At 43.8% G+C, this 12598-nt stretch overlaps 1 protein-coding gene across 1 annotated transcript in view; it reads left to right on the top strand.

Annotated features, from left to right (window-relative positions):
- The window catches only part of MLPH (melanophilin), a 643600-nt gene that overhangs the window by 616213 nt on the left and 14789 nt on the right, over positions 1-12598 (top strand). The window contains exon 13 of the mRNA XM_030209662.1: positions 12164-12261. Within this exon, the coding sequence (XP_030065522.1) occupies positions 12164-12261 (98 nt within the window). The remainder of the gene's footprint in view (positions 1-12163; positions 12262-12598) is intronic.

The following is a 12598-nucleotide window of genomic DNA, read 5'->3' on the forward strand; positions in this document are numbered from 1 at the left end:
TGGGTTCTTCGAATAGTCCGTCTCGGATATGCCCTCAATTGGTATCAAAAACCTCCAGATTGCCCACCGAGAGCTCATTCAATCAACTCTCAACACAGGCAGTACTTGCAGAGGAACTCTACACCCTTCTAAAGGCCTATGTGGTCAAACCCATACCACCAGGGGAAGAAGGGCAAGGATTCTATTCCAGGTACTTCCTTGTGTAGAAGAAGACAGTGGTGATGCATGCCATCCTAGACCTAAGGGCCCTGAACAAATTTCTAGTCAGAGAAAAGTTCAGGATGGTTTCCCTGGGCACTCTTCTCTCAATGATTCAGAAAAATGATTGGCTATGCTCTCTGGACATAAAAGATGCATATACTCACATCCCAATACAGCCCACCGGAAGTATCTTTGATTTCAACTGGGAACACATCACTTTCAGTATCGTGTGTTGCCTTTTGGCCTCGCGTCAGCTCCCAGTGTCTTCACCAAGTGTCTAGCAGTAGTTGCAGCATTGCTACGCAGACTGGGAGTCCATGTGTTCCCGTATCTTGACGACTGACTGGTGAAGAGCACCTCAGAGGATGGTGCTTGGGAGTCAATGCGGATGACTATTCTGGTGCTAGAGCTACTAGGGTTCATTTTAAACTACCCCAAGTCCCATCTACACCCTGTCCAGCGAGTGGAGTTCATAGGAGTCCTGTTTATACACACAGAGGGTTTGAGCCTGCCTCCCGGAGATGATAATCGTGCCTCTCAGTAGGTCACAGCTTGGCAGATGTTGAGATTGCTGTGCCACATGGCTTCCACAGTGTACATTACACCCATGTCTTCATATGAGATCAGCTCAATGGACCCTAGCTTCTCAGTGGTATCAATCCACAAGGAGCCTAGAAGATGTCATCAACTGTCCCCAGAGCTTGTACGCTCTCTTCAGTAGTGGACAATTCGATCCAGTTTGACTCTGAGACTTCCATTCCAAATTCTTCAGCCACAAAAAGTGCTGATGACAGATGCATCTCTCCTGCGATGGGAAGCTCATGTAGATGGGCTTCACAGTCAGGGATTTTGATCCTTCCAGGAAACAAATTTTCACATCTATCTCCTGGAGCTTCGGGCAATCTAGAACGCTCTAAATGCTTTCAGAGATCAGCTATCTCATCAAATTATTCTTGTTCAAATCAGGTTGCAATGTATTACACTAACAAGCAGAGGGGACACCGGATCATGCCCTCTGTGTCAGAAGGCTGTCCGGATGTGGCATTGGGTTCACCAACATGGCATGTTCCTTCGAGCCACCTACCTGGCAGGCGAAAACAATACCCTGGCCAACAGGCTGAGCAGGATAATGCAATCGCATGAGTGATCTCTCAATATGGGTATAGCCCACAAGATCTTTCGAGTGTGGGGCACCCCCTCGGTGGATCTTTTTGGACAGGGGCATAGCCAGACAGCAGATTTTGGGTGGGCCTAGGTAAGAAGTGGGTGGGCACCAAGTGTTCTCCTCCTCCCCCCCCCACCCCACCCAAAAAATATCTCAGCTGGTGGGAAAATGCTTCTCTCCAACTTGGGAGTCTGCAGCAGACATGTGCTGAAAACTGAGCATGTGCAGGTGCCAGTATTGTGGAGAGCAGCATTTTTGTTACCATCAAGGGGAAATCTTCAGCTGGTGGAGCTTGGGATCCCCACCAGCTACCGCTAAACGTGTGCTACTGTTGGGTGGGCCTGAGCCCTAAGTAGGTGGGCCCAGGCCCACCTGTGGCTACGCCACTGCCCTAGGAAGCCTGAGAACCATTTTAACACAGCTCCACAAATTCTGCTATGGTCAAGGATGTTTAGGAGGATATTATGATCAACAGTGTTTAAGGCACTGGACATATCATAGTAACACAGTAGATGACGGCAGAAAAAGACCTGAACGGTCCATCCAGTCTGCCCAACAAGATAAATTCATATGTGCTACTTTTTGTGTGGAGGAGTGGCCTAGTGGTTAAGGTGGTGGACTTTGGTCCTGAGGAACTGAGTTCAATTCCCGGCACAGGCAGCTCCTTGTAACTCTGGGCAAGTCACTTAACCCTCCATTGCCTACCGCATTGAGCCTGCCATGAGTGGGAAAGTGCGGGGTACAAATGTAATAAAAATAAATACCTTACCTTGATTTGTATCTGTCATTTTCAGGGCACAGACCGTATAAGTCTGCCCAGCAATATTCTCGCCTCCCAACCACCAGCCCCAACTCCCACCACTGGAGCTGCCACCTAATCTCAGCTAAGCTTCTGAGGATCCATTCCCTCGGAACAGGATTCCTTTATGTTTATCCCACGCATGTTTGAATTCTGTTACCGTTTTCCTCTCCACCACCTCCCGCGGGAGAGCATTCCAAGCATCCACCACTCTCTCCATGAAAAAATACTTCCTGACATTTTTCTTGAATCTGCCCCCCTTCAATCTAGTATCGTGCCCTCTAGTTCTACCGCCTTCCCATCTCCGGAAAAGATTCATTTGCGGATTAATACCTTTCAGATATTTGAACGTCTGTATCATATCACCCCTGTTTCTCCTTTCCTCCAGGGTATACATGTTCAAATTGGAATATTAATATTTTATTACCAAAGCTAATTTATCTTCTAAATATAGTTAGAAGGGTGGTGAGAATAGTTTCAGTACTGTGAGAAGGTCTAAAACTGGATTGTGAGCTGTGTAAAATGGAGTGAAGTTGGAGATAATCCATTAGTTGGTGCATGACAAAACCCTCCATTACCTTTACCAATAATGGGATTGAAGCCATTGGTCTGTAGTTAGAGACTACACTTAGGCTGGTTTGGGTATTCTTTGGTATGGGAGTCAAAATAATGTTGCCATTTTGAGGGGGGAATAGGCCCTGAGATAGCATTAAAGTTATGTTTGAGTGCAAATAGCTTATGAGTAAATTAGTGGCTGATTTGAGAAGGTAACTGTTATCTGTACTCCAACCCTGCTCATGAGCCCTTGAGCCCAGACCCCCCTCCTCCCCCCCCCCCAAAAGTAAGGAAGTCAAGGAGAGCCCAGGGTAGACTGAACCACAGTAGCAAGAAACCGCTCTCAGCGTACTCACCCAGGACACCAGCTTCGAGGAGAGGTGCAGGCTTCCTCACAGGTAGAGAACACTGGAACCAGCCGGCAGCGACTGGCACTCCACAAGGAACAGCAGGCACAGCAAAACTGGGTCTTCACCTGCACTTAGCTGCCGTTCAGCAGGGGTTGAACCCCTACCTGCAGGCAGCCGGCAGGGCTTAGGGACTCCAGAAACAGCAGCAAGAACAGAAGAAGCTGAACCCCACTGAGAATCAGATCTGGGCAGACAGTACCCAAAATAAAACAAAGAAATACAAGCCAGTGAAAAGCTACTGGCTACAGAACACACACACACTCTGAACCAGAGACCAAAAGGTTAACACACTCTAGCTACAGGGAAGGGGAGGAGCCACACAGGGAAACAAAGAGAAAATACACAGCAAAACAAACACTGCTCTGACACCCAGGAACTAAACCCAGCTGCCAAGGGATCTAATTAACCACCTACCCGGGAAACAAACAGAGAAGGGAAACGGAACTCAGCACAAATACAGACACACAGCTAGGGAACATCAAACAGAGAGAAAGGGCAACGCAGAACTACCCCTCCTCCACAGCACAAGCTCTACCAACACAGAATCTACAAGGCTAAAGGCAAGCACAGAGCTCAAACGCCAAAGCACCATTTACCTGGAATAGCAGGTAGAAATAGATCCTGGATACTGACGTCTGAGCTGCAGACGTCATCTACAACTCGGGCTGACCAATAACAGGCAAGTCCCTCCCAGCTACACTAGCAGAGAAGTTCCCACCCCTCCCCAGCCTGCTAGCAGAAACGTAACAGTAACTAGGGCAGTTATCAAGTAGGCATTGAGATTTAGTATATTTGTGAAGAGTGCATTTCACTTGATCAGTTGTAAGTGGGTGAAAGGCCAACCAGATTCTGTATATTTGGGAGCATAGTGGTGAAGGGTCATATAGATTAAGAAAATGATCTATTGATATTAGGGAGTTATTTAGCTCTTATCTGAATTTAGTAATTTTCTACTTGAAATATGATGCCAATTGATCAGCTGTTGGAGTGGGTTCATTTGTAGTAGTTTCAGGTTGAGTATTCAATAGTGTAGGGCTCCTTTTTCTAAGCGGCAGTAAGCCCAATGCGGGCTGCCTGGTTAATTCCAGGTTTGTGCAGGAGCCCTTACCGCCACCTCAATGGGTGGCAGTAAGAGCTCCCTCCTGAAATGGCTGCGCAGCAAGTGCTTTACTTCCCACATGGCTATTTCCTGCAGGAAAGAGAATTCCCCTTTACCCGCTGTAGTAAAAGGGGGCCTCAGCGAGTGTGAAAAACAAACACCAGCGCAGGCCCCCTTTTGCCGCAGCTTGGTAAAAGGGGCCCTTATTTACTAGTGTGTAAAGTTTTCATGGATTAACTATTTTTTCACCTATAAGTTTTGAATACTAAGTGGTTTTTGCTTTGATAATCATGCTCTTGTCTGATTTTAGGAGTTTTTTTTCCAATTAGTCCATTGTTCATTGGATTTGTTTTTGATCCAAATTCTTTCTTGTCTTCTACATTTACGTTTCATTTGTATGAGGTCTTTGTTCAACCAATGATTAGTGAAATATATAAATCGCCAAAGTTGGGTGATGTTCGCAATTGCGCATACGCGACGCTCGTGCATGTTGCTCAGTTTTAATTACCTATGCTTTAAAGAATGCTGGGAGTGCAGGGGGTGTTTGAGAAGGGTTTTGGTTGCCCTAGTAACGTGGTAATGGCGTGAATTCTGGCACATGTGCAGTATAGTGAAAAGAGAACTGCACAGACACCAAAAAGTTGGACAAGTATTTAAATTACAGTTTTATAGCATTTGTATGTATGTAAAGAACAGGATTCAGGTGCTGGAGGCTCATATATGTTGGCTATGTAATTTTTGAAGTTTGGATGCCATGCAAATTAGTCCGTTTTTGGAATGTTCTAGTTTAGGTATTTGGGGGTCATTTTAAATGAAAATATTTAGAGAGTAAACATTAGGGTATGGCTCTGACCTGAGTCATATGGTTTAAATCCAAAAACGAGGGTTTAAGGTATTATTTTTATTGAGAAATGTAAAATGGAATCTCTTTATGGAAATATGGTCTCAAATAGAGCTCTCTGATTGGATGCACTGCTCTTGTTAGGGTTTTTCCTTGGTGACAGTTGGGAGAGAGCAACGGAAGATCCTGATGAGAGAGGACCTGTTTTCTGCCCCTGTGTGTGTGTGTAAGAGGTGGTTGATGAAAGAACTTGAAAGAATTTGCTTGTGATAATAAAAGAGTGACTGGGATCACATTAGTTGAAAGAACTGAGGGTTACAGAGGTTTGTACTATTAGTCAAAGAAACTAATTTCCCTACTTGAGGAAAGAAGTTGTCTCTTGGGTTATTTTAGGATAACAAACAAGGAGTGTTCTTACAGAGTTTTAATTACATTTCATTACTTTCTAAGAAGAAAACACTAAATAAATCACACAATATACCATAGAATCTAAAGACATTTTATATTAGGCTAATATTCTTAATACCTTAGCAAGTTTTAGATTATTGTAAAACTCAAAAATACTAAGATGGAGACAGCAATCCAGTAGCGAGAGGGGTTCTATCCACTCTTTTGCACTGAATGTCACATGTATGATTATCTCCCAGTTGGTGAGAAGTTATATATGTGTGTCCAATGCAAAGAGCTCCCAGAGAGCAGGTCCATTCTCTTGAGGCTAGATTAGCAGACTTGGTAGTGCTGAGGGAGACAGAGAGGTACATAGAGGAGACCTACAATCCCTGTACTGCCTTGGAGGAGGGAGGTCTCCTACAAGGAAAGCATCACCCTGGTGAAGTAGGAAGTACTCCTGTAGCTAGGACCTGCCCACAAAGGGACGTACTATCCTCTCGCACCGAGGATATGTTTCCAAGAACTTCTGCCCAGGCTAGAAGGGTTAGGACAGCTTTTGTAGTTGGTGATTCGATCATTAGGCATATAGATAGCTGGGTGGCTGCTGGATGTTAGGATCGCATGGTCACTTGCCTGCCTGGTGTGAAGGTGGTGGACCTCATGTGTCACCTAGGCAGGATCTTAGATAGCGCTGGGAAGGAGCAGACTGTCTTGGTACATGTGGGTACCAATGACATAGGAAAATGTGGGAGGGAGGTTCTGGAAGTCAAATTTAGGATCTTAGGTAGAAAGCTGAACTCCAGATCCTTCAGGGTAGCATTTTCAGAGATGCTCCCCATTCTACGTACAGGACCCAAAAGGCAGGCAGAGCACCGAAGTCTCAATGCGTGGTTCAGACGATGGTGCAGGGATGAGGGATTTAGATTTGTTAGGAACTGGGCCACATTCTGGAAAAGGGGGAGACTATTCCAAAGGGATGGGCATCTGGTGGCACTAACCTTTAAAAAGGGGAGAGAGCAGCTTTTAAACTAGAATGGGGGGAGCCAACATTCACCCAGGAGGCTTTCTCCTCAAAATAATTTGCTACTTGGTCTGCAAAGGGAGTAGATTCATTAGTTACAGTCAAGAATTGTATGTTAAGTAGATTATTAACCAAAGTATAGAGCGTTCCAGTATTTAATATGAACCTACCTACATATTTAGCATTATAATTAGTTTTGGATTGTTTAAGTTTATATTTGTATTCTTTTAGTAATTTTTGCCAGCTGTTCCAGTTGTCATCTGTTTTTGCCCTTTTGCATGCCATGACACCTGTCCACACTTAGCCAGGCTCTTGAGAGCGATCTTCACTAATATCTGATTATCTAGAGCTAGCTGAATATCACATTTGTATGGTTATGTTGCTGTTGCCCACATAAATGCTGTTTTTGGCTGCTTATCTATTAACGCTTTGAATATTGGCTCTCTCTCAATATATATATAGTGAGACTCCGCTAGCATCCCTATATATATATATATATATATATATATAGGGATGCTAGCGGAGTCTCACTATATATATATAGGGATGCTAGCCAGTCTTTTGCATTGATTTTCACATGTATGATTATCTCCCAGTTGATGAGAGGTCATATGTGTGTGCTCAATGCAAAGAGCTTCTAGCTCTCAGAGAACGAGTCCATTCTCTTGCGGCTACAGTAGCAGACTTGGAGGAGCTGAGGGAGACAGAGAGGCATGTAGAGGAGACCTACAGAGATGCTATAGAGAAGTCCCACCTCCAATCTGGTATCCCATGTGCTGCCTTGTAGGAAGGAGGTTTTCTAAAAGGAGAGCATCACCGTGGTGCAAGTGGAAGTAATTCTGTAGACAGGACCAGCACACGGAGAATGTGTCTCCAGGAGCTACTTCTCAGGAGGGAGGGGCTATGATGGCTGTTGTAGTTGATGATTTGATTATTAGGCATGTAGACAGCTGGGTTGCTGGTGGATGTGAGAATTGTTTAGTCACTTGCCTGCCTGGTGTGAAGGTGGCTCACCTCACGTCACCTAGATAGGATTTTAGATAGTGCTGGGGACGAGTCAGCTGTCTTGGTACATGTGGATACCAATGACATAGGAAAATGTGGGAGAGAGATTCTGGAAGCCAAATTTAGGCTCTTAGGTTAGCATTTTCCGAAGTTCTACCCGTTCCACGCGCGGGGCCCAAGAGACAGGCAGAACTCCGGAGTCTCAATGCATGGATGAGGCGAAGGTGCTGGGATGAGGGTTTTAGATTTGTAAGGAACTGGGCAACATTCTGGGGAAGGGGGATCCTATTCCAGAATGATAGGCTCTACCTTAACCAGGGTGGGTCAAGGCTGTTGGCATCAGCATTTAAAAAGGAAATAGAGCAGCTTTTAAACTAGAACCTAGGGGAAGGCCAACAGTCATTGAAAAACACATGCTTTGGAACAAGGTATCTTTCAAAGATATCGCCAAAACAGGGAAGATAGGGTATCCCGATAGCGAGGTTGCAACAGAGACCATAGTAGATCAGGTGTCCTTAATTAAAAATCAGACAAAAGATTGCAAATTAACACTGTCAACTACTGAGCAAGATGTAAACAGGAACAACAAACATAGTTTGAAATGTCTATATGCGAATGCCAGACGCCTAAGAAATAAGATGGGAGAGTTAGGATATATTGCACTAAATGAAAAATTAGAGATAATAGGCATCTCTGAGATCTGGTGGATGGAGGATAACCAGTGGGACACCGTTATACCGGGGTACAAATTATATCGTAGTGATAGGGTGGATCGAATTGGTGAAGGGGTAGCATTGTATGTTAAAGAGAGCCTTGAATCAAATAGATTGAAAATTCTGCAGGAAACAAAACACATCTAGGAATCCCTATGGATTGAAATTGCTTATGTAAAGGGGAAAGGATAGTGATAGGAGTGTACTACAGTCCACCTGGCCAGGATGAACAGATGGATGTAGAAATGTTATCAGAAACTAGGGAGGCTATTTTCTAACTCCTGTTATCAAGTCTTATCTATCTATATGTTCCATCTTTGCTTACACCCTTGCTGTCTATTGTTTTATTACATATTGTGTTGACATTGCAACGTAGCATACTATCCTGCTTATAATCGAAAGAGAAAAATGCCTATATTGCGACCCAAATCGGGAGATGGGAGTCTTTCTCCCATGGGCACCCAAATCGGTATAATTGAAAGCCGATTTTGGGCGTTTCCAACTGCAATCCGTCGCGGAAACGGGTAAAGTTGACAGGGGTGTGTCGGAGGCGTGGTGAAGGCGGAACTGGGGCGTGGTTATCGGCCGAGGAGAGATGGGCATCTTTAGCTGATAATCGAAAAAAAGGCGTTTTTACCGCGATTTTGGGTCACTTTTTTTGGACCCTTTTTTTCATGAACAAGTTCCAAAAAAGTGCCACAACTGCCCAGATGACCACTGGAGGGAATCGGGGATGACCTCCCCGGACTCCCCCAGTGGTCACTAACCCTCTCCCACCAAAAAAAAACCACTTTAAAAACTTTTTTTCCAGCCTCTATGCCAGCCTCAAATGCCGTACCCACCTCCATGACAGCAGAATGTGTTCTATCCTGTGACAGCCTTTCCCTGGTTCTGATGTGGCTCTCGGGTGAGTGTGACACCTGTTCTGTTATGTGGGTCTAGGGTATTGGGCTCCGTGATTCCACTAGCTTGTGTTAAATGCTCACGATGTTGGTAGTTGGTAGGCTCTGCTCCCATGGTGCTTTTCCCCCTGCTTACTGGGTCAGGGTGTGCTCTGTTTTGTTTCCGGTAGTCCATGAGGTAGTGGCCATTTTTGTAAGCCAGTTTTAGATCCCTTTCACGTGTTAGCCACGTTACAGAACTTAGTTCTTACCTTGAATGTGGCTGAAAGAGGGCATTGTACAGCATTCTGCCAGCTCGGACCTACTGCTCATCTCAGTACCAGGGAGACTCGTTGCCAGTGGGGCACAACCTCTGATCTGCAGTTAACTGTGAGTAAGTGTGCTTATTCCAATAAAGGATGTTTTCGGAGAGATTAGTCTTCAGGTGTCAACTGGTGTGCCAATGTTATATAGCAGCAACAAGTCCTAGAGGCCTGCGTGTATGCAGGTCCCTGGAGCACTTTTAGTGGGTACCGCAGTGCACTTCAGCCAGGTGGACCCAGGCCCATCCCCCCTACCTGTAACACTTGTGTTGGTAAATGGGAGGTCTCCAAAACCCACTGTACCCACATGTAGGTGCCCCCTTCACCCCTAAGAGCTATGGTAGTGTTGTACATTTGTGGGTAGTGGGTTTTGGGGGAGGGGGGTTGGGGGCTCAGCACCCGTGGTAAGGGAACTATGCATGTGGAAGCTTTTTCTGAAGTCCACCGCACTGACCTCTAGGGTGCCCAGTTGGTGTCCTGGCATATCAGGGGGGCCAGTGTACTACGAATCCTGGCCCCTCCCATGACCAAATGGCTCGGATTAGGACGTTTTTGAGCTGGGCTTTTTTAGTTTCCATTATCGCTAAAAAAAACAAACGCCCAGCTGAAAAACGTCCATTTTTTTGAAAATACGGTCTGTCCCGCCTCTTCACGTACCCGTTTTCAGACATAGACGCCCATGGGGATAGGCGTTTGCGTTCGATTATGCCCCTCCACGGCACTTATTTTTAAAATAGATGGACATCTCAAAATGCCCCCCAAAAAGTCCATATGCCAAAAAGGTCTAAATCTCGATTTTCGAAAGGCAGAATTTGGACATTTTACACTGCAGTTCATCTAAATAGCAAGGGGGCATGTTGGAGGTGTGTTTTGGGTGGGACTAGGATGGTCCCAAAATTAGGACATCTTTCAACGATAATGGGATGTGAAGAAACGTCCAAGTCAAAAAAGAAGGACATTTTTGTCTAGTCCTGTTTCAATCATGTCCAGAGTACAAAAAGGTTCGCTAACTGAGCAGCCGACCACTGGAAGGATAAAGGTACAGCACTGCGTATGCCTTGTAGCGCTATAGAAATGATAAGTAGTAGTAGTAGTATGACTACTCCTTATTCTCCCAGTGGCTACTGACCTGCTTCACCACCCCCCCCCCCCCCCCCCCCCCCCCCCCCCCCATAGAAGTGAAAGTGACAGTGGATACCAAGCTCTATGACAGCTTCAAGTATTATGGCCATTCCTAATAGAGCAGTAAGCAAGTGTAAGAGGTAGCCTAGTGGTCAGAAAAGTGGACTGTGAACAAGAGACCCAGGTGGAACTCCCACTTTAACTTGTTTATTTCTCTACAAATATGTGAGCCCTCCTGGAAGATAGAAATACTTACTATACCTGGATTTATAAGACACCTGCAAGTGGATGACTGTTGTGGTGGTGTACCTTTAGGTACAGTAGGTTTTTATCTGTTCTTGCAGGGCTCACAATAACATATAAAGGAATTGAGGGGGGATTTGTACCCGAGTCCTAAATTCTGCTGCACTGACCACTAGGCCACCTCTCTGCTCTGCAGGGACATCTGTGGACATTTTTGTACAAATGATGCCAGAAAGACATTTTTGTACTTCTTATTTTGGCATTCGTATTTTGGACGTTTCGTTTTGAAAAACGTTTGTTCATTTTGAATGTTTTCAGCACAAGAAAGTCCTTCTAATGTATTTTTGAACAGGAAATCCTGATGTTTCTCCTGTTTGAAAATGGCTGTGAGATGGATGGGGTTTTTTGGACCTTATGAGCAGGACATCCCAATTCTGACTTCAACATTCTTTTGAAAATGCTCCTTCACCTTGTACTGTTATATTTTTGCTGCTGTAATTATCTATTGCCTATGTCTGACTTATTCTTGCTATACACTGCCTTGAGTGAATTTATTCAAAAAGACAGTAAATAAATCCTAAAAAATAAATAAGTGCCCTATTTACTAAGATGTGCTAGCGTTGTTAGCATGCGCTAATTGTTAGCACACACTAATAGTACAGACATCCATATATTCCTATGGGTGTCTCTAGTGTTAGTGCACGCTAAAAATGTTAGCACACCTACAGCGAGGCTTAGTAAACAGGACCCTAAATATAATGTGTGGCTACATTCGTTGTTGTTATTACTTTTCTCACAGAATATCTAACAACTTCCACTGTTCAGAGTTTAAATTTTGATCAATCACAGGTTGTATATATGTTTTATATGTTTTATTTACTTTGAAAGTTTATTGTTCTAAACTTTTTATGTACATGTAATATTGTGGTCTATTCTTATACATTGCTTTTGTACATTAATTTATTTTCTATTTTTTATTATTACATTTTTATTTATATTTTGTTTGTAATTAAGTATGTTTGTACAGTTTTATGGACCCCTGACACAATTGTTAAATACTGAAACATAGCCATGTTGAGCCACCGAGTATAGATTATCAATACATTTATTATCTTGATAATCTGGAGGACTCCTGAGTCATTCTTTGTCTGTCCTCCTAGTCAACACCACTTCTTCTTCAATCTTTGTATCCATGGAGACCTCTCCTCTTGTTTATATTTCTTATCTGCACATTGTAGCAGGCCATGCATACTTTTAGCTTAATAGAGGAGAGTGGTTTTCAGACGTACCAATTTACCTAAGTAAATGGCTTTGAAAAATACATGTCTACAGATTAGTTGTCTTTTTATATACAAATTTAAAGAAAAACGAATTCTTGTTTTCTTGTTTTTAAAGATGGTCAAGATTGCTTTGAAAGAAATGCTCTGTACCGAGGATCTCTGACCCAAAGGAATCCTAATGGAAAGAACAGGAAAGTCGATCGTATTTTTGCGGTAAATATTAAATCTTTCTAAGACAATTTCCTTAATCAAAGCCTCATCTCCTTTTAATGACCTACCGCCTGCTTACTTTTAGTGTGCAGTTTATCCAACCATTCTTGCCTTTTCTCCATTCTATGATACAAAGTAACATGTTCTCTGGGTTCTTTCTTGCCTCACGGTAACAAGCTGTCATATAACCCTTCATCAAAGATTCTAAGGGTGACCCTTCTTTGGTCACTAATTACAGACATATTTCACTTCTACCCTTTATATCTAAGATAGTAGAAAAGCTCATTGTTCAGTTGTCTGACTTTCTGGATTTATTTATTTATTTTATTTATTGCATTTG

The sequence above is a fragment of the Microcaecilia unicolor genome, chromosome 7 (assembly GCF_901765095.1).
Source record: "Microcaecilia unicolor chromosome 7, aMicUni1.1, whole genome shotgun sequence".
Classification (NCBI taxonomy): Eukaryota; Metazoa; Chordata; class Amphibia; order Gymnophiona; family Siphonopidae; genus Microcaecilia; species Microcaecilia unicolor.